This window comes from Pelobates fuscus, chromosome 11, assembly GCF_036172605.1.
Source record: "Pelobates fuscus isolate aPelFus1 chromosome 11, aPelFus1.pri, whole genome shotgun sequence".
Classification (NCBI taxonomy): domain Eukaryota; kingdom Metazoa; phylum Chordata; class Amphibia; order Anura; family Pelobatidae; genus Pelobates; species Pelobates fuscus.
In genome coordinates this window covers 81,642,873-81,664,811 of record NC_086327.1, presented here as the reverse complement: position 1 = coordinate 81,664,811, position 21,939 = coordinate 81,642,873, and the positions used below count along the sequence as shown (strand labels likewise).

The 21,939-nt window shown below is 41.7% G+C and overlaps 1 protein-coding gene across 1 annotated transcript in view; it reads right to left on the bottom strand.

Moving 5' to 3' along the window:
- Positions 1 to 13,802, bottom strand: part of MFRP (membrane frizzled-related protein) — a 35,144-nt gene extending 21,342 nt beyond the window's left edge. The window contains exons 1-2 of the mRNA XM_063435702.1: positions 13,742 to 13,802; positions 1,337 to 1,502 (exon numbers count right to left, since the gene is read on the bottom strand). Of these exons, the coding sequence (XP_063291772.1) occupies positions 1,337 to 1,483 (147 nt within the window). The 5' untranslated portion in view covers positions 1,484 to 1,502; positions 13,742 to 13,802. The remainder of the gene's footprint in view (positions 1 to 1,336; positions 1,503 to 13,741) is intronic.
- Positions 13,803 to 21,939: the final 8,137 nt, after the last annotated feature.

Genomic DNA, 21,939 nt, shown 5'->3' with positions numbered 1-21,939 from the left:
GGGCGCCATGGAGCAGGGGGCGCCGTGCGGCCGCACAGCCGATTTAAAAAAAAAAAAATTTTTTTTTTTTTTTTTTAAATTTGCAGCGGGGGCGGAGCTTACCGTGCGGCGGGGGCGGAGCTAAAAGCGCCGGAAAACTGCTGCAGGGGAAGCAGGAAGGAGTCCCTGCTTCCCCACCAGTCACCAGGAGCTGCACTGCCTCCACAATTAACTCCACAGGTAACTGTGTGATTGTCATGTGAGTGTGACTCTCTGCCTATGTGTATGACTGTCTGCCTCTGTGTGTGTGTGTGTGTGTTACTGTCTGTGTGTGTGTGTGTATGACTGTCTGCCTCTGTGTGTCTGTGTGTATGACTGTCTGCCTCTGTGTGTGTGTCTGTGTGTATGACTGTCTGCCTCTGTGTGTATGACTATCTGCCTGTGTGTGTCTGTGTGTGTGTGTGTGTGTGTGTATGACTGTCTGCGTGTGTGTGTGTGTATAACTGTCTGCCTCTGTGTGTATTACTGTCTGCCTCTGTGTGTTTGTCTGTGTGTATTACTGTCTGCCTCTGTGTGTGTGACTATCTGCCTGTGTGTTTGTCTGTGTGTGTGTGTGTGTATGACTGTCTGCGTGTGTGTGTGTATGACTGTCTGCGTGTGTCTGTATATGACTGTCTGCCACTGTGTGTCTGTGTGTATTACTGTCTGCCACTGTGTGTCTGTGTGTATTACTGTATGCCTCTGTGTGTTTGTCTGTGTGTATTACTGTCTGCCTCTGTGTGTGTGACTGTGTATGACTGCCTCTGTGTGTATGACTGCCTCTGTGTGTATGACTGTCTGCCTCTGTGTGTATGACTGTCTGCCTGTGTGTGTCTGTGTGTATGACTGTCTGCGTGTGTGTGTGTATGACTGTCTGCCTGTGTGTGTGTGTATGACTGTCTGCTTGTGCGTGTGTGGATGTCTTCCTGTGTGTGTATGGCCGTCTGACTCTGTGTGTGTGTGTGTGTGTGTGTCACATACAACCAATACACGCATATCACACACTGTTAATATACCCATTACAAATATCACACATAGCATACATATCACACACAGTCATCACACGTACTATTACATACACAGACAACACAAACATAACAGCATACATGGATGACGGGGGGGGCGCTGTGAAGATTTTTCGCACAGGGCGTCTAAATGCCTAAGGCCGGCCCTGGAGGGAATGATGGACTGCTAGGGGACTCTTGTTTAGCATTGTAATATATAAAATGGTTTAACTCTGAGTGATAGGACAGCACCAGTGGATTCCTCACACTATAACCAACCTACTATAAGTAGGAGATATAGTATTGTCTTTTACCTCTTCTGCAGTTCCTTCACAGGGGGATACTGTCATCTTGCCTCCCATTTTTTCCTGCTGCATGCATCTGGAATCACTAATATTCGTAAGCTCTGAGTTTAGGGGATGCAGTGATGTCCAGCCTTGAATATGGCGTGTTATTGCCATTGAGGCACTGCAAAGAACCCTGCAAGACATATAGGGGGTTAGGTACAAAAAGTGTAATTTTTAAGCTTTTTTTTTGTTCTGGCACTTTTCTTTTTGTAAAATTGTCATATAAAAGGAGCAAAACATCAAAATGAGCGATAAAAAGTGGCAGAAGAATGTTAAGATGATAGACATTAGCAAGGTTTGCTCACCTTCTGATTAATCCAGACTCAATAAACACACACCTGTGATCACAGAAATGCACAATAAAAATAGAATAGTAAAAAAACTATTTTACCTTACAATTCTATCGACAAACCTCAATCCTTAAAGGAATCTCCAAGCAGACTGCTGTAGTGATTGTGGTGCCAAAAAAAGTTTAAGAACAGTGTGACAGGTTACATTGCTCTCGTCCGGCACCTGTTGCTGCCTCTGCTGGTTAGTGGCAGAACTAAAGTAGAGAGGGTCCAAGTGCAAGAATTTTTTTAAGCTCTCCTTATCTCACGGATGGAAAAAAAAGTAGATCCCGTCTGTAGTACAACTCCCACAATACTTTGCCAACTAGGGATCTACCATTTGTCCATCCTTGCAGGGTTGTATTTAGCATTTAGCAGTGTTTGTGTGTTTGATTGTAAGAATGTTTTTGTATGAAGTATGTTTGTGTGAATGTGGGGATGTATTTGTGTGTAATGTTGTGTGTTTTATGTACTGTTGCCATTTGAAAGGAGGGTTTTACTTGTGTGTAGCCTTGAATCAGGCCCGGACTGGCCATTGGGCATACCGGGCAAATGCCCGGTGGGCCGCGATGGTTGTGGGCCGAGGCCGGCAGGGGAGATTACAGGATCTCCCCTGCCAGCCCCTGCAGGGCCAGCGCTACCCGAGTACCGGCCCTGCTGTGTGTCTCCATGGGCCGGTGGGGAGATAAAAGATCTCCCTCACCGGCCCACAGGCACTCAGATGCGGCCGCCGGCTGGGGTGTGAGCGAGGGAGGGAGGAGAGAGGACCGGTGCCTATATTGTGGTAGGAGAGACCATATGGTAAAGGAGTGTCCTTTGCTCCCGGAAAACTCTCGCACCTAAGACCTTATAGGGGACTGGCCTTGGGTGTGATTTCTAAGTCTCCTACATTGCCTCCTAACCGACTGCTTCTCCCTGTTTCTTTACATATGGGAGAGAATTGTATAGTTGAAAATATATACGCCCTGGTTGACTCTGGGGCAGCTGAGAATTTTATAGACTCTGGTTTTGTAAAGAAAAACAATATTCCCATCAGGGAGAAGGAGATACCCTTGGCCGTTGAGGCCATAGATGGTAGACCATTGATATCTCCAGTTGTTACTCACGAGACTGCACCGCTACACATGTACACAGGGGTTCTACACTATGAAACCATTCGGTTCCAGGTCATCACCTCTCCCTCTTCACAGTTGGTGTTAGGGTATCCATGGTTACGTGCCCACAATCCCATTTTTGACTGGGAGACAGGGCAGATAAAATCATGGAGTGAAGCCTGCCATGAGTCATGTACTATTGAAGTCACGCCTGTGAATTCTATTAATGTTCCTACCATTCCTCCTTTGTCTACGGCTATACCCTCTCAGTATTTATCTTTAAAGACTGTCTTTGATAAAAGAGAGGCTGACAAATTACCGCCTCACAGACCCTACGATTGTGCTATTGACTTGTTACCTGGCACTATACCTCCCAAGGGCAGGGTGTACCCTCTATCGGTTCAAGAAAACCGTGTCATGGAGGAGTACATTAAAGAATCATTAGACTAGGGATTTATTAGGAGATCCTCTTCTCCGGCTGGAGCGGGGTTCTTCTTTGTATCAAAGAAAGAAGGTGATTTAAGACCTTGCATTGATTATAGAGGTCTTAATAAAATCACCATCAAAATGCTTACCCTATACCATTAATAACAGAATTGTTTGACAGGCTCAAACATGCTACGGTATTCACCAAATTAGATCTTAGAGGAGCATACAATTTGATACGTATAAAAAAGGACCACGAATGGAATACAGCCTTTAACACTAGGTCAGGTCATTATGAGTATACCGTCATGCCATTTGGGCTTTGCAATGCCCCAGCAGTATTCCAAGAATTTATTAAAGATGTCTTAAGGGACTTTATTCACTCATTTGTTATTGTGTACTTGGATGACATTTTAATATATTCTACAGACTTACACACTCATCACAGACATGTTACGACAGTTCTGAAGACCCTTCTTGCTAATGGTCTTTATTGCAAACTAGAAAAATGTCTATTCGACCAATCCGAGGTCCAGTTTTTAGGGTATTTGATTTCCGCTAAGGGTTTTCGGATGGATCCCCAGAAGCTCGCTGCGGTCATAGAATGGCCTCTGCCGCAAGGTCTGAAAGCCATCCAGCGTTTTCTGGGTTTCTCTAATTATTATAGACGTTTTATCAAAGGTTTTTCGTCTATCGTAGCACCTATTACTCGTATGACTAAAAAGGATGGCAATACACGTGCCTGGTCTACCGAGGCACTTCAGGCTTTTGACTTTCTTAAGACTACGTTCGCCTCTGCACCTATTTTACAGCATCCTGTCCCCTCATTGCCATATATACTTGAGGTTGATGCTTCCGATATAGGGGTAGGTGCTGTCTTATCCCAAAGAGAGTCTCCTGACAAGCCATTGCATCCTTGTGGCTTCTTTTCTAAACAAATGTCCAAAGCAAAAAGGAATTATGATGTGGGTAATCGCGAACTCCTTGCTATCATTTTAGCACTCAAAGAATGGAGACATTTGTTAGAGGGCACTAAGGATCCTATCCTCATATTTACGGATCATAAGAACCTATCCTACCTTAGCGAAGCTAAAAGATTGTCTTCAAGGCAGGCTAGGTGGTCACTGTTCTTGTCTCATTTAATTAAAAAATCACCTATAGGCCAGGTGATCGGAACACTAAAGCGGACGCTCTGTCCAGACAGTTCGAGACTATTGACAAACAGGAGATTGATGTCACTCCTGTCATTCCCCCAGACAGGATAATAGCAACTACTATATTGTCTATTTCCTCGTCCCTCTTGCAGGCCATACAAGCGAAACAAAGCATGGCACCTAGCGAGAGGCCTAATGATAAATTGTTCGTTGACGTTCCCGAGAGAAGGGATATTCTGTCACTGTATCATGATACTAAGACTGCTGGACATCCTGGTATTTCCAAAACGGTGTCAGCCGTTTCTCGGTATTTCTGGTGGGATACCTTACGTAAGGACGTTACTGACTATGTAAGTGCTTGTACTACTTGTGCATGTATGAAATCCTCTCGTAGAGTTCCTTGTGGGCTGTTGCATCCGTTACCCGTTCCCGAGAGACCTTGGTCTAATCTATCAATGGATTTTATTGTTGAATTACCCCCTTCGAATGGTAACACAGTCATCCTAATGATAGTAGATCGGTTTTCCAAAATGGCTCACTTTGTGTCTCTTCGCAAGTTGCCCACTTCCAAGGAACTGGCTCTTATCTTCGCTAGAGAAGTGTTTCGATTACATGGTATTCCCTTATCTATTGTATCCGATAGGGGTAGCCAATTTATTTCCAGGTTCTGGAAAGCCTTTTGTTCGGAGATGGGTATTTCTCTCTCATTTTCTTCCGCTTACCATCCCCAGTCTAATGGAGCTGCTGAACGTGCCAACCAGTCTCTGGAGCAGTACCTCCGTTGTTTTGTGTCTCACCATCAGGACAATTGGTCTGACCTGCTTCCTTGGGCTGAATTTGCTCGGAATAACGCCACTCATGATTCTTCCGGCAATAGCCCTTTTTACGTTGTCTATGGCCAGCATCCCATGGTTCTTCCGGCTGCATTCTCCTCACGGGGCATGCCAGTTCTGGATGAGCATTTGGCTGTTTTGCGTAATACTTGGGAGCAGGTTCAGCGTTCTTTGGTGGACTCTGCTGCCCGCCAGAAGGCTCAGGCTGACAAGCATCGCAGAGCGGCTCCTTCCTATGTTGTGGGGGACAGGGTTTTGCTTTCCACACGGAATATTCGCCTCCGGGTGCCTTCTATGAAATTGGCTCCCCGCTTCATTGGTCCTTATCGCATTATACATAAGGTTAATCCCGTTTCTTATGCCTTGGGTCTGCCTAAGAATCTGCGTATACCTAATGTATTTCACACCTCGTTGTTGAAGCCTTACGTACGCAACCGCTATACCCGGCATACCCCCTTCCCCTCCTTTCTCTGTGGAGGGTCATGAGGAGTTCGAAGTGTCTGCTGTTATTGACTCTCGTTTCCTTAGGGTTCGGCTTCAGTACTTGGTACATTGGAAGGGTTATGGGCCTGAGGAGCGCAGTTGGATTTCTGCGGATGCTGTTCATGCTCCCCGCCTTGTACGTACTTTCCATTCGCGTTTTCCTGCCAGCAGGGCCGGTGCTAGGATTTTTAGTTACACAGGCGAAGATGCATTTTGGCGCCCCCAACCCTCATTAAAAAAAAAAAAAAAATGCATCTTCACCTGTGTGTCTTTCCTCCCAAGCCACAGGCACACATGCATCATTTTTCAGTCACACAGTCAAAGTCACACAGGTACACTGTCATACAAAGACAGAAATAATCATACAGAGACATACAGACACATACAGTCAGAGACATACATGCATACAGAGGCATACCGTCATACAGACACATACATCCAGACATACAGAAACATACATACAAAGACATTCAGGCACATACATACAGACATACAGACACATACATACATACAGAGGCATACCGTCATACAGACACATACATACATACATACAGAAACATGCATACAAAGACATACAGGCATACAGAGACACATACGTACATACAGAGACATAAAGGCATACAGTTACATACATGCATACAGAGACATATATACAGACATTCAGAGACAAACATACATCCAGTTACATACATGCATACAGAAACATACGTACAAGACATACAGACACATACATACATACAGAGGCATACCGTCATACAGATACATACATACATACAGACAGGCTTACAGAAAATACATACTCACACACACACACAAACTCACAGACACATACTCGAACACACACACATACTCACATGCACACACACACTGACAGACACACTGCCGTTGCCGCCTGTGCCGCCTTATGGACGCGCCGGCCCTGCCTGCCAGGCCTGGTCCTGCCCGCCCGGAGGGCGTGTCCTCAGGGGGGGGTACTGTAGCGTTACTTACCTTATCCGGGGGCCGGCCGCGATCCTCTCTTCAAGCCGCGCGCGGTCCTGCGGCTGCACGAGCCGCGCGCGGCTCATCCGACTCTCCTAACAGGAAGACGGTCAGTGACCGCGAGATGCGGTCACGTGTCCCGCCTGCAGCTAAGAGCGCGCCGCGAGTCTCGGGCGCGCTCTTAGAGATACAGTGGGAGCCTAAATTGCAAAAAGGCTCCCATTGGCTCCTGTCATGCCAATCACCCCATACATTTACCTGTTGGGGGTGTGGAAGGGACAGGAGCCAATCACATTAGTTTGAAGGCTACTTATACTCACCCTTTTCCCTTAGTTCCTTGCCCTATCGTGGTTTCTGCTACAGTTCCCTTTAGTGCTTGTTGTGTTCAGTTGTGTTTCTCCGTATTTGACCTTGGCTTTGTATTCTGACTTCGTTTTCGCTTTATCCTTGTCTGTACTGTTTGCCGGCTTTCTGATTCCTGTGTACCAGACCCCGGCTAGTTCTCGTTTACGCTGTCTCTTTGTGCCCTTGACCTCGGATCGTTCCTGACTCTGTACTTCTCCTATTACGTCGAGTCCGGCCACTCTAAGGTCCGGTAGACATATCTCTCCTCTGTGCTGTCTTCTGTTTGGCTGGATCCTGCGTGTAGGGGTATATACTCGTTACACACACACAGCACCCAGACACACACAGCACAGCACCCCCAGACACACACAGCACCCCCAGACACACACAGCACCCCCAGACACACACAGCACCCAGACACACACAGCACCCCCAGACACACACAGCACCCCCAGACGCACACAGCACCCAAACACACAAAGCACCCAGACACACACAGCACCCAGACACACACAGCACCTCCAGACACACACAGCACCCAAACACACACAGCGCACCCAGACACACACAGCACCCAGACACACACAGCACCCAGACACACACAGCACCTAAACACACACAGCACCCCGACACACACAGCACCCCGACACACACAGCACCCCGACACACACAGCGCACCCAGACACACACAGCACCCTCAGACACACACAGCACCCCCAAACACACACAGCAACCCCAAACACACACAGCAACCCCAGACACACACAGCAACCCCAGACACACACCGCACCCCCAGACACACACCGCACCCCCAGACACACAGCGCACCCCCAGACACACACAGCACCCTCACTCACACACAGCACTTTCAGAAAGACAGCACCCTCGCTCACACACACAGCACACTCCCACACATATACAGCACACACACACACATATATATATATATATATATATATATATATAATATAAAATAACCCTCAGTGAGAAACCTAGAATGTAACGGCAGATAAAAACACCCTCACACACAGCACCCCGCTTACATACACACACTGCGACCCTCACACATACAATACGTCCAAATATATATATATATATATACACACACACACTACAGCACCAAGCATGTTATTAAATTTGCTTGCGCTGCGCAGAACAAATTCAGGGCCTTTTTCTAATGCCAGAGCTCTTCAGCGGGGCTCTGCGCATTGAAAAAACATGCTTTGAGAGGGGGCGTGCTTGTCATTAGTGATGACCAAACACACCCTATATGGCCCCGCCCCCTTCTTAGGGGGCCGCTCTGATTGAAAAATGCCCGGGCCTAATTTTTTTCCCAGTCCGGCCCTGCCTTGAATGTAGAGGTGTGTCTATATATAGTGTTGATGTTTGAATGCAGGGGTGTGTTTGAGTGTGGTATTAGAGTTTGAATGCTGAGATGAATGCACATATACATATACATTGCCGCACACACACGCTGATACACATACACACACATATAAATGCAAAGACACACATCTGGATACATAGACACAGATATAGACACGCAGATACACACACAGACATACATACAGATACAAACACTGACACATACAGATACACAGGAATAGACATGCAAATACAAAGACACACACATTCAGAAACACTAATACACAGACACACACACTGACACACATGCAGATACACAGACACACACATTGACACTCATACAGATACAAACACTGATACACATACAGATACACAGACACACACAGATACACAGGGGCTCACAATAACACACAGATGCTCATACAGTTGAACAAAAATTATAGTCCAAGCTCTCAAGGATCAATTCAGCAGGTTTATTGGAACAAAGTGCAACATTTCAATCCCACAAGGGATACAAAAACATGGGTTCACTTCTAACACCCCCAGCAATTTTTCTTTATATAGTCATATATATATATATATATATATATATATATATATATATATATATAATGCAAAAAACGAGTGCACTCGAAAGGACTTGGTAGAAAATTTGTTCAAATTTATTCACATACGTGCCAGTGATGGGTTCAACGTTTCAGTCCTCGCAGGACTTTTATCAAGTCTTGGTCTTGATAAAAGTCCTGCGAGGACTGAAACGTTGAACCCATCACTGGCACGTATGTGAATAAATTTGAACAAATTTTCTACCAAGTCCTTTCGAGTGCACTCGTTTTTTGCATTATACATTCTGACGGCCGAGGCAGCACCAAGGCAAGAACAAGACAGGTACATTGAGTGCGGAGTCCTCGATATTTTTATATATATATATATATATATAGGTAGTCCTATATATATATATATATATATATATATATATAGTATATATATATATAGGACATAGTCATAAATTAGAGGGGCAAAGGTTTAAAAATAATATCAGGAAATATTACTTTACTGAGAGGGTAGTGGAGGCATGGAATAGCCTTCCAGCTGAAGTGGTAGAGATTAACACAGTAAAGGAGTTTAAGCATGCGTAGGATAGGTATAAGGCTATCCTAACTATAAGATAAGGCCAGGGACTAATGAAAGTATTTTGAAATATTGGGCAGACTATATGAACCGAATGGTTCTTATCTGCTGTCACATTCTATGTTTCTATATAGCTGCAATGACAGTTTTCCTGAGTTAGAAGGAAGAGTCTCCCACTCCACATTGTAACTGCTCCCCACAGACAAGGCATGAGATCCTGGAGGGTGAGGTGTGACCTCCCTTGAAGCTGTCTGTCAGAGCCAGCGTAAGTGGGCGGGAAAATCCCGGGAATCCTATTTGTCAGTAGCAGTAAGCAGGCTAAGCATTGATTGCCCACAACCCTTGCATTCTGAGAACCAATGGGGGCAACATGGTATCTCCCTGTGGGAAGAATATTCAGCAACTCATTGACTGCTTAGAAAGCTATAAAAACTTTCTTTGTGAGACTTTTGCACCAGACCTATTTCTGCTTTTGTGCCAAATAAGTTATATGATTAGTGTTTACCTGTGGTGCAGCCCTTCCCTTTTCTTTTGTTCTTCCTAACAGACTTGGCCAGCCGACTGGACCCCAGGTAAGCCACCTTCCTGCACACAAAAGGTAGGAAACATGAGGATGGCTTAAAACGTGTACATTTTGCATCTGTGTCTGTGAATCGGTATGTGTCTGTATATGGTCTAACTTTGTGTCTCTATGAGTATCGGTATAAATTTTAAAAAAAGAGAGGAATACCCCACTTATTACAATCCTGGTGCAACCAGCAGTGGTGTATCCTGGTTTTGTGCTGCCCTAGGCAGTACAAAACTCAGGCGCCCCCGCGCCCCCCCTCCTCCCGCGCCACCCCCACCCAACCTTTCCCCCCGCCCCGCATACTAAATACACACACACACATTCACTGACAGATACGCATACACTAGCTAACAGAAACACACACACACTAACAGACACACTCACACTCAGTAACAGACAAACACACTCACTAACAGACACACACTAACAGACACACACTCACTCACTAGCAGACACACACACTCACTAACATACACACTCACTAACATACACACACAGTCAGACACACACAGTCAGACACAGACACACACACTAACAGACACAGACACAAACACTAACAGACACAAACACTAACAGACACACACACTAACAGACACACACACTCACTAACATACACACTCACTAACATACACACACAGTCAGACACACACACACACACTAACAGACACAGACACACACACTAACAGACACACACACTGACACACACACACACACACACTAACAGACACAGACACACACTAACAGACACACACACTAACAGACACAGACACACACTCACCCACCCACATTAACACATTTTTTTAAAATTTATTTTTAACACTTTTTTAAATTTATTTTTAACACATTTTTTTTTAAAATGTATTTTTAACACATTTTTTTTTAAAATTTATTTTTAATACATTTTTTTATATTTATTTTTAACACATTTTTTTATATTTATTTTTAACACGTTTTTTTAATATTTATTTTTAACACATTTTTTTATATTTATTTTTAACACGTTTTTTTTATATTTATTTTTAACACGTTTTTTTTTTAATTAACACCCCCCCCCCCCAGCCTCCTTACCTTTGGGAATGCTGGGGAGGGGGGGTGTCTCTTCTTCCCTGGTGGTCCAGTGGCTGCTGGGCGATCGGGCGGCACTGCCTCAGAGTGAGGCTGGGAGCCGGAATATGACATCATATTCCGGCTCCGCCTCCGACCCTCACTCTGCGGCTGGCGAGGGAGCTGAGCAGACAGCTCAGGGGAAGTGCTCCCTCGCCGGCCGGCCAGCCGGCCGCCCGCCCGCCAGCCAGCCAGGCAGGCAGGCAGTGCCGCCCGATCGCCCAGCAGCCCGCCGGCATGTCTGTTAGCCGCAAGGCTAACAAGACATTTGCCTTGGGCATTTGGGGCGGCTTTTTTTGCCGCCCCCTGGAAAATGCCGCCCAAGGCAAATGCCTTGTTTGCCTCGCGGCTAATACGCCCCTGGCAACCAGACCTGGGGTTGGCTACCCCTTCTGTGATAACTGAAAAATATTGTAGTCTAGGCACTCAAGGATCAATTCAGCAGGTTAATTGGAACAAAGTGCAACGTTTCGATCCCTTGTGGAATCCTTTGCCCCTCTAATTTATGACATATATATATAGAGAGAGAGAGAGAGAGAGAGAGAGAGAGAGAGAGAGAGAGAGAGAGAGAGAGAGAGAGGACTATATAAAGAATAATGGCTGGGGGTGTTAGAAGTGAACCCATGTTATTTTATCTTGTTTATGATTTTTTTTCTGTTTGGAAAGTGCAGCCCTCCTCCAGACATTTCTGGAGAATTTCCCATTCTGTAATTATTGAGGGCAGTCTTACCTTCTTTTTCTCAGAAGCACTTTAGAACTGCAGGAAAAGGTATTTGGCCTATTTAATCTCAATTATTGAACTATTTAATCTCACGTATTAAACTATTTAATCTCATGTAACCCTTTGCACTCCGGGAGGTACACCTAACAGCAGCCACATACCATCACACAGAAAACAATGAATATACAATACAAGCAATGAATTAATCATTTAATGGGTTTACTCATTAAAAACCAAATTGTAATTGTAAGCCAAGCTCCAAAAGGCAAACAAGTACCGACAATGAAAAAATCTAACATTGCAGATATTGTTACTTTTTTTGCTAAGTTTGCCAAAATTTGGCATTTCGGTTTTAGTCTATTTGAATTTTTAGGTGTTTAGTAAATAAAACTCTCAAGTATCTTCTCAGTCACTATGACGTTTTACGTAAGTTGTTATTTTTGTCCATTTTGCCACATTTATGACACTCTTCCAAGTTGTTTTTAACTCCTGCCTCAGATATCTGAGCTATTTTTTTTAAAGTATATACCGTACTTACTGGTGTGTTAATATGATTTAAAAACTTGCAGGAATAATATATATATATTTTTTAAATCTCCGAACACAATCAACTAAATATTCCAAATTTTATACAGTCTTCCCTCGCTTTTAGTTTGGCCTATGAGAGACGCTGGGATTCACTTATTTTTGTTGCAAAGCTCAGCGGCATTGGTTGCACACTTCAACTGTCAGTCTTTAGAACAGAAATACAACTGCATGCAGACATAGAGTGTAGAATATATATATATATAGATATTTGTATGTGAAAAATGTAAAAAACAAATAGGAACACTAACTTTGGCCTAGGTTTGTAACTTTGGCCTAGGTTTGTAACTAGGTTTGTAACAGCTGCTAAAAAAAAAGACAGAACATGCCCCATATTGATTACGCTGGGTTGTCTACTTTTACAAGTAGTATGCCATGATTGGGGGTGATTTTCATTCCTGGACTGCCATACAGTCTCAAAAGCAACATAAGCCCAGCAAACCAATCTGGCAAATTTCAGCGTGTGAAAACTGAAAAAAGGTTCTTTATGTGACCCTGTAACTTTCCAAAACACCAAGAAACCTGTAGATGGGGTCATCATTGTACTTGAGGGATATCACAGCATACAAATACGTGTTTTTTTTGCAGGACAAGCCAACAGTATTAAGACATTCTATTCACAGTTAATGTACCAAGCTTGGAAAATTAAAGTACCTAATTGTTCACACTTTTTTTTTTTAGATTATATTCATTTTAACCCCTTAAGGACACATGGCATGTGTGACATGTCATGATTCCCTTTTATTCCAGAAGTTTGGTCCTTAAGGGGTTAAATTGTATTCCATATACAAATATTTAATGTGAAATTAAATTCACTATTTCTCCTGAGCAAAATGATATATAATAAGTGTGGGTGCACTTAATATAAAAGTGGTAATTATGGTTGAACAGACATATAGCTTACATTTTAGGTTATGTTTTGGTCAGAACTTGTACAATTGACTCTGTCCTTAAAGGGTTAAAATGGATAAGGGTAGGAATGGTTTTCTCAAATTCACATTCAATAAAAAGCAGAATATATATGAAAAAAATATACATACAAAAGTCAGAAACAAACTACACTCACAGTGACATGGATATACACAGAAACATAATAAAACAAGTACAGAGACTGAGGAGAACTCAGTTCTCACAACCACCCTATTTCTTTGAGGGCCGCAGGGATGAGCAAACTGTTGCACACCCCTTTGAGCACTGAATGAGTTCTGTTCACAGACCAATATTCAATACAATGACAAACAAAAAACACTTACTGTTAGCAGGAGCTTTAAATTTCTAAGTGTTCCTGTGAATGTTCCGTGCCTTGTTCAGAATGCAAGGGAAAAAAAGTAGGGCTTTTAGAAAATAAGCTAGCCAGCATAATCCTTGTCATGTGAGGACCAGCATCCCTCCCTTCCATAAGGAATCTACTCTATGCAATATTATAGCACTGAACAGAAATACTGTATTTTTTTTTTACATTCATTATTTTGATAGTGCATAGCATAACTGTGACATTTTTTCAAGAGTATAAGCAACAATGCACGGGCGTAGAGATACCGGAAAATGTTAGAATATTGCACTTTTTATAATAAATAAGAAACAAGATAAGAGATGTCAGAAAAGAAGTTATAGAAAATATGTGATACTGCGAGCTGCACTAACATTGTGATTGACTATTGATACCACTGGGTTTAAAAAAAAAAAAAAGAAAGAATAACATGAGGTGAAGGAAAACTCAAAGCACGGATTTTAAAGCGGCACTGTCATGGCCGAATCCCGTTTTTTTTTTAACCCCCCTCCCGACTCCACTAAAGCTAACTGACCCCCTAGGCACCCCCAAATGCTCCTAAGCTCCCCATACTACCTATTTTTCAACTTTGTTTTGTGTCCGGATATATGTTCTGGGTGCCGCCATCTTTGTGTGGGTAGATGAAGTCCCTGTGGGACACGTCATCTGCCCACACTAGATAGCGCTGTGAGATTCCCGCACATGCCCAGTTAAACACTTGGGCATGCAAACGGGAATTTCATCTATTCATTCATTCGTCAGAAAGACAAATGAATGAATAGAAATGTCAGACGAACAAAAAAACACCGAATATCAGTGTTCGTTTGTTCGTTCAGTTTATTACAAGGAGGGAGCTACCGGTGCGCAGATTCCTCCTTGTAAAATGTAAAGATAGAAGTGGAAAGCCCCCCATGTCCTCCCTCACTCTATGGGGGTCAATATAACCCCCATAATAGCATAAGGGAGATTTAAATCTCCTGGATTCCCCTACTCGCTCTACCGTGTGTAGGGGCATGTCTACTAAACAGTGAGCAGCCTGTGGCTTAGGGGCATTTGGGGGTGACTAGTGGGTCAGTTAGATGTAGTGGAGTCGGGAGAGGGGTAAAAAAAAAACGGGATTCGGCCATGACAGTCCCGCTTTATTATTATTCAAACTACTCACAACATACATTCAAACAAATTCTTTAATTATATTAGGATAAAAAACTATATAGAGAAAGAAATATCCCTAAAAAAATACAAAGAAAATAAAAAATTAAAGAGATATTCCTGGGGAAACAGAAAAAAAACCTGGCTAATTGATGGAAATTGCTGATATAAGAGTAGAATTTAAATCATATTCAACTATAAAAAAATGGATCAAAGATCCAAAACTAAAGACAGAGAAGGACACGTGGATTAAAACAATTAACTTTATGAAAACAGCTATCCATAATATAAATCGATTGGAAACGTATTTTAAAATCACCTTTAGATGGTATCTAACTCCAGAAAGATTAAACAAAATCTCTCCCAATGAAAATGGGATATGCTGGAGATGTCTGGAAGAAAAAGGTTCACTAGTACATATATGGTGGAAATGCAGTAAGATTCAAACTCAGTGCTTTCAAATCTTTAATATTATATCTTTTTTAATAAATAAAAAATGGGAACTAGATCCAGCTTGAGCTTTATTTCATGTTGATACCTATAGCCTCCCAATAGAATCGAGATTCATAGTAGTCCATCTCTTGGCAGCATTTAAACTTCTTATAGCTAGAAAAGGGAAAACGAAGGATGAAGTGGAATCTAAACATCTAGTTGATCAAGTAGAATATAAATTTCTAATGGAAAAGGGATTTTCCCAGCACAATAGCCTAAATTTAGAAAAATCTAAAGAAAGATGGTCGGAGTGACATTAATAATGTCTACCAGTGTACTTCTCATGCCTTGAGTAATACTAAAAGATTTGACATGTTGGTTTTACATGCTAGATAACAAAAGGTGCAGCTAAGCCAAATAATCTGAATGCTATGTAACTGGTTTTTTTCTAAGACGTTTAGCTATACATATGTTTTGATTTTGTCTCGTCTTACGGTTTGGCCGGTAGTTCAGCCTGTTTCTTATACTTAAAAAAGTGCAAGTCTCATGTTCCACGATACTGTACTTAAAAGAATGCTCACAATATGTTTGTTTGTCAATGCCGTTGTGGCATCATAAGCATATTAAATATGACCCATGTCTAAATTTAAGATAAGTATATTATATCTAAGAAAAAAATAAAAATAAATAAAGTTTAAATAATATAAATAAAATTAATTAATACAAACAAAATTAACTCAAATATAATTGTATACTTTTATTATTTTCTTCTTTCTTTTCATCTTTTTTCCTTCTGTTTTTCTCTTCCTTTTTATTGTTTTTTTAGCGAGTTATGTGAAAGTTTTCTTTTTTTTTATATTCTTTATTTTTGAGTGCAGGGTAAGTTACAGGCATAAACAAAGACTCGTTCAACATATTAGATCGTCATAGACAATTGGTATGGGTAGTCAAGAGATGCTGCACTTTCTCTTTTTTTGTGTGATAGCAAGATAGGAACACGATTAAAACAGGAAATGGTATAGTAATGATTTACAGAACATTCAGGCTAAGCACGCATAGCTATTTGATTCAGCAGAGACAGGCTTTTGATATGGTCACAGATTATACATTTTCATGACATTTGCTAAGGTACTACACAGTATATTTGTTAACGTAAAAGTAAACGAGTTGAACCAAGTGTTTCAGGTTTAAGCTATGCAAATGCAGGTACCGGGTCTTCATTAACTATATCCTAAGAACAAGATATTGCGGTATGCTGTTTCATATTCTGCACTTTTTATGGTAGTTGAACCAACAAATAATAATCATATGTTTAGGAATATAACAAATTGCAGTTAACTAGAGATAGACTGATTTAACTGACAGAGTGCTCGCTCAGGTTTGTGAAACGATTTTTATGCATGCTTAGGGATAGTGTATACCACCGGGGAGCAAATCTTCTGTCTGCCCCACTCACCGCCGGAGAAGGCCTAAGGTAGTTTGGCGACAATGTCTCCTCCAGGGGACTGTAGCTTGTGGAGCCAGCCTCTCCCTGGATCCAGCCGTCCCTCTGTGTTGGGCTTTGTTGCTGTAGGTCTGTTGTTCATTTTAAAGCATGGTTTTTAGTCTTTTTTTAATGCGGTGTTGCAGGAGCTCTGCGTGCCTGCGACCGTCCAGCTCGGCGGTCCGGCCCCGCCCCGTGAAAGTTTTCTTTTAATAACTTTATTTGTATCCATAAAACTAATAAAAATTAATAAGTAGTATCTAAAATTAAAAACCGTGAATACTTATTGTTTCAATAATTTACGTCTCATTTTTCTTGGTGGTTGTGGTGTTGATGGTGTATTTATTAAATCCATTTCTAATTGTATAGTTTTTGCCGTCTATTCTAAAAAGGACCTTAACAGGAAAGCCCCAACGATACTTTATGTTTCTCTTGCGTAATTCCATATTCTTGAAATTCCTTTCTTTTTTGCATTCTGTATTAGGAAAAGTCCTGAAATACCTTAATATTCTTAAATTCCCTTGGCAAGGTAGAGTTTCTGAGTGCTTAAAGAAATTCATCTTTAATATGATAAAAATTTAATTTTGCCATTACATCTTTGGGGGCATCCCTGGGTGTCGTATTAGGCTTAGAAAGCCTTTGAATCCTATCGGTTGTTAAATCAAGTTCAATACAATTCGGTTTGACCGACCGAATTATGCCTTTTAAGTAGTCTTTTAATTCATTCGGTTGGATGTAACCGAAATGCCCCAAATTCGTAAGTTGTTTCTGCGACTTTGGACTTCTAAGTCTACGATCTTACAATTTGCAGCTTTTAGTTGCAACTCCATAGACCAAATTCGTTCGATGAGATCTTCTTGCACATTCGCCTCTGCCGTTAATTCAGGCTCTATTTGGTCTGACCTAATGGATACATTTGCAATGTTTTCATTCATTATGGCGAGTTCCTGTCTCAGATGCACCAAAAAATCTTCACAGCGCCCTCCTCCCCCCGTCATCCATGTATGATGTAATGTTTGTGTTGTCTGTGTATGTGATAGGTGTGATGACTGTGTGATGACTGTGTGTGATATGTATGCTATTTGTTGGCTGTGTGTGATATTTGTAATGGGTGTATTAACAGTGTGTGATATGCATGTATTGGTTGTATGTGATATTTGTGCTGGGTTTATTGGCTGTGTGTGATGGTTATTTAATTCAGATAAAAACTTTGTGTGAATGCAGGTGTATATTTTTCGAGAGTTATGTGCACACAGACCCACAGTCAGATGCACACAGTTATACATATATACTGTCACCACCACATGCACATAGTCACAGGCAGGTAGTCACATACACAGGATCAGGCAGAAACACATAGGTACAGGCAGTAACACACATACACAGTTACAGGTAGATAAACACACTCACACACAATTACAGGCAGACAGCCACACACACACATGCAGACAGCCACACACACACATACAGTTTTACACACACACACAGCCACACATATAGTCTTACACACACATACTTACATGCAGACAGTCACACACACGCAGGCAGAGAGCCACACACACACACAGCCAGCCACACACATACACACAGGCAGACAGCCACACAAACAGAGGCAGACAGCTATACACACACAGGAAGACATCTGCACACACAGGCAGACAGCCACACAAACACACACAGGCAGACAGTCACACACACACACACACACACACACACAGGCAGACAGTCATACACACACGCAGGCAGACAGTCATACACACACACAAACACACACACACACAGTCAGCCAGTCACACACACACACACACACACGCAGCCAGTCATACACACATACAGGCAGACAGTCATACACACAGACACAGACACACACACAGGCAGACACTCATATACACACACACATACACAGACACACACAGAGAAATACACACAGGCAGACAGGCATACACACACACAAACACACACACACACAGTCAGCCAGTCATACACACACACACACAGGCAGCCAGTCATACACACATACAGGCAGACAGTCATACACACACACACACACAGGCAGACACTCATATACACACACACATACACAGACACACACATAGAAATACACACAGACAGACAGTCATACACACACACAAACACAGACACACACACAGACAGTCATACACACACACAAACACAGATACACACACAGGCAGACAGTCACACACACACACACAGGCAAACAGTCATACACACACACACACACAGGCAGACAGTCATACACACACAGACACACACACAGGCAGACAGTCATACACAGACACACACATACACAGGAACATTCACTGCCGCACAGGAAGCTCCGCCCCCGCCGCAAATTTTTTAAAATGTCTTTTTTTAAATCCCACCCGGCCATGTGTGAGCTGGTTCGGCCACATGGCGCCCCCTGCTCCATGGCGCCCTGTGCGGCCGCACAGCTCGCACACCCCTAAGGCCGACCCTGACTGTAAGCAATCAATCAGATTCCAAACTCTTCACCATGGCCAAGACCAAAGAGCTGTCCAAGGATATCAGGGACAAGATTGTAGACCTACACAAGGCTGGAATGGGCTACAAGACCATCGCCAAGCAGCTTGGTGAGAAGGTGACAACAGTTGGTGCGATTATTCGCAAATGGAAGGAACACAAAATAACTGTCAGTCTCCCTTGGTCTGGTGCTCCATGCAAGGTTATACTATATGACCAGCTGTCAATACAAAATAAAGAATTTAAGAAAAAAAAATACACCTACCATTACAATTATAGACTGATCATTTCTTTGACAGTGGGCAAACGTTTAAAATCATCAGGGGATCAAATACTTTTTTCCCCTCACTGTACATATGGTAATGTCTCAGCTAAGATACTCTCTCCCATAATTCATAACATGGCAAGGTTACTGCATAGTGCAGACACCTCACTGAAGTGAAACAATACGTAAACACAGTAAGGCTGCTGAATGTTACCTATTCCTAATAAAGAGTCTAAAACAGGCATGGGCAACTTTCGGCACTCCAGATGTTTTGGACTGCATCTCCCATGATGCTTTGCCATCATTATGGGTGTAAGAGCATTATGGGGGATGTAGTCCACAACATCTGGAGTGCCGAAGGTTGCCTATCCCTAGTCTAAAACTTTGGAACTGAATGAGAGGAATTCCTCGCTCTTTAATTCCGTACCATATTCATGTGACATTTGGCTCCCACTATATATAGGTGACATTGAAAACAAAACCAATTAACATATTTCTATAGTGAGGCAAATACATTTTATTCAGATGTCATTTTTTGTAAATAATCTCTCTCACACACTTTCTACTGCATGACTCAAACTGAATGGGAGGAGAAGAAAAGTGGAGATGCTTTGATCAGATATTCTTTTTTTGTGTGAACACAGCCTGGTTTGTTCTCACTTTCTTTCCTTTTTCTTTTCCTATTTGTAATAATCCCTTTAATGGGCAATCTGGAAAAAGAACTGTCCAGGTGAGGAGGAGACGATGATTTTTCTGTGTTACTTTTCATCTGAAAGACAATTAGTTAGAAATAAAGTTTAAAATTAGTCTTTTATTGATCTAATAAACACACAGACATTACAGTAATGAATGGTCTGCAAGAGTGGGCCCCGACCTAGTCCTCAAGGCACTCCTCTTGCGCGGATTATGTTATCTCCATTGGTACAGAATAGAATTGTTATGCTAGCACAACTACATAGAGATGTCTGTGTCCTCTGGTTATATCAGATTCCTTGATACACATTTATGTTATTTTTCCTGAACACATTCACAGAATAGCCAGAATTGTTATGCTTGTGTGCTTCTGTTACCCACATATCCTCCTGGATGTACAGGCATTATATAAAAACAAGAAAGAAAGCAAAATCTTCTTCTGGAAGTGAAATATACGCAAGAAACCATCCAGATATAAAAAAAAAAAAAATCAAATGGGCAACGAACAGAAAGATATTTCAATGCCCAGCATTGTGTTTTAGAAGCACATTATAGACACTATCCTGATGAAAAATAATGACAACAGTGCAACTTTAATTGCTCATTTAAAAAAAATTATAATAGTATAGTCATAGGGTAGTGTTTAGAATACCAGGTAGGAGTCCAACCGTTAGTAAAAACATGTTATATTTTCTTACTTTATGTGATGTAGACAATGTGGATGACTCCCCTAGGCCTAAGGATTCTGCAATAGGTCCTGCTTAGGGTTGGGATGATGGGACCCATTTGGGATTGATGTAACTAAACCCTTTAAGCAATTCCTAAACATTTGAAAGAATTGGCTCTTCTGCACCCTGACCATGAGACATAACTTCGTTCACACCCACTTTTTGGGGGAAATCCTGCAATGATGTCTAAAAAGAAAGAACATAAACAATGATGTTAATATACTGTATGTGACAATACTGAGAAAAAGTGTATATATATATATATATATATATATATATATATATATATATTCCAGAGGTCCTCGGCACTCACCCCTTTTCGTGCTTATATTTAATGTTCCTGTTACATGAGCCATAAATACCATGTTAATGTACTTATGATTAAGGAAAATCGTCTAGAAGTTATAGATTTCTCTTCTCAAGCAGGTATATTTTTATTCCAATATATGGATTAATAGTAATTTAAATGTAATCTATTTATATTTGTGGCACATCCATTTAGCCAGCTATGTATATGGTTGTGAATTACTTTAGTATTGTTTGAGATCATACATTGCTGGTAATTTTACTTATATGGAAACAAATAGCAACTTTCTGTGAGATGAATATGTATATACTCAACATTTCTATATATTGTATAGCTTTAGCACCTAGTCCTTCACAATAGACTATTACTCTTATAGTAATCTTTTTGACATTTTGTTGGCTTTTTGGATTAGTCTCTTTTTATTATATGGCTTAGGATGTTTTTCTTTCACATGCATGTTTATTGATTTATCACACCGCACTATTTTCACTGTCATTTCCCTTTTATTTATTTTTTTTACATACCTGAGGCTTCCCATATAGTCAGAATGGGTAATGACAACAAATAATTGAAAAACCTCCATTAATTGAAAAAAAAATACATCTTTTTCTTTCACGGAACT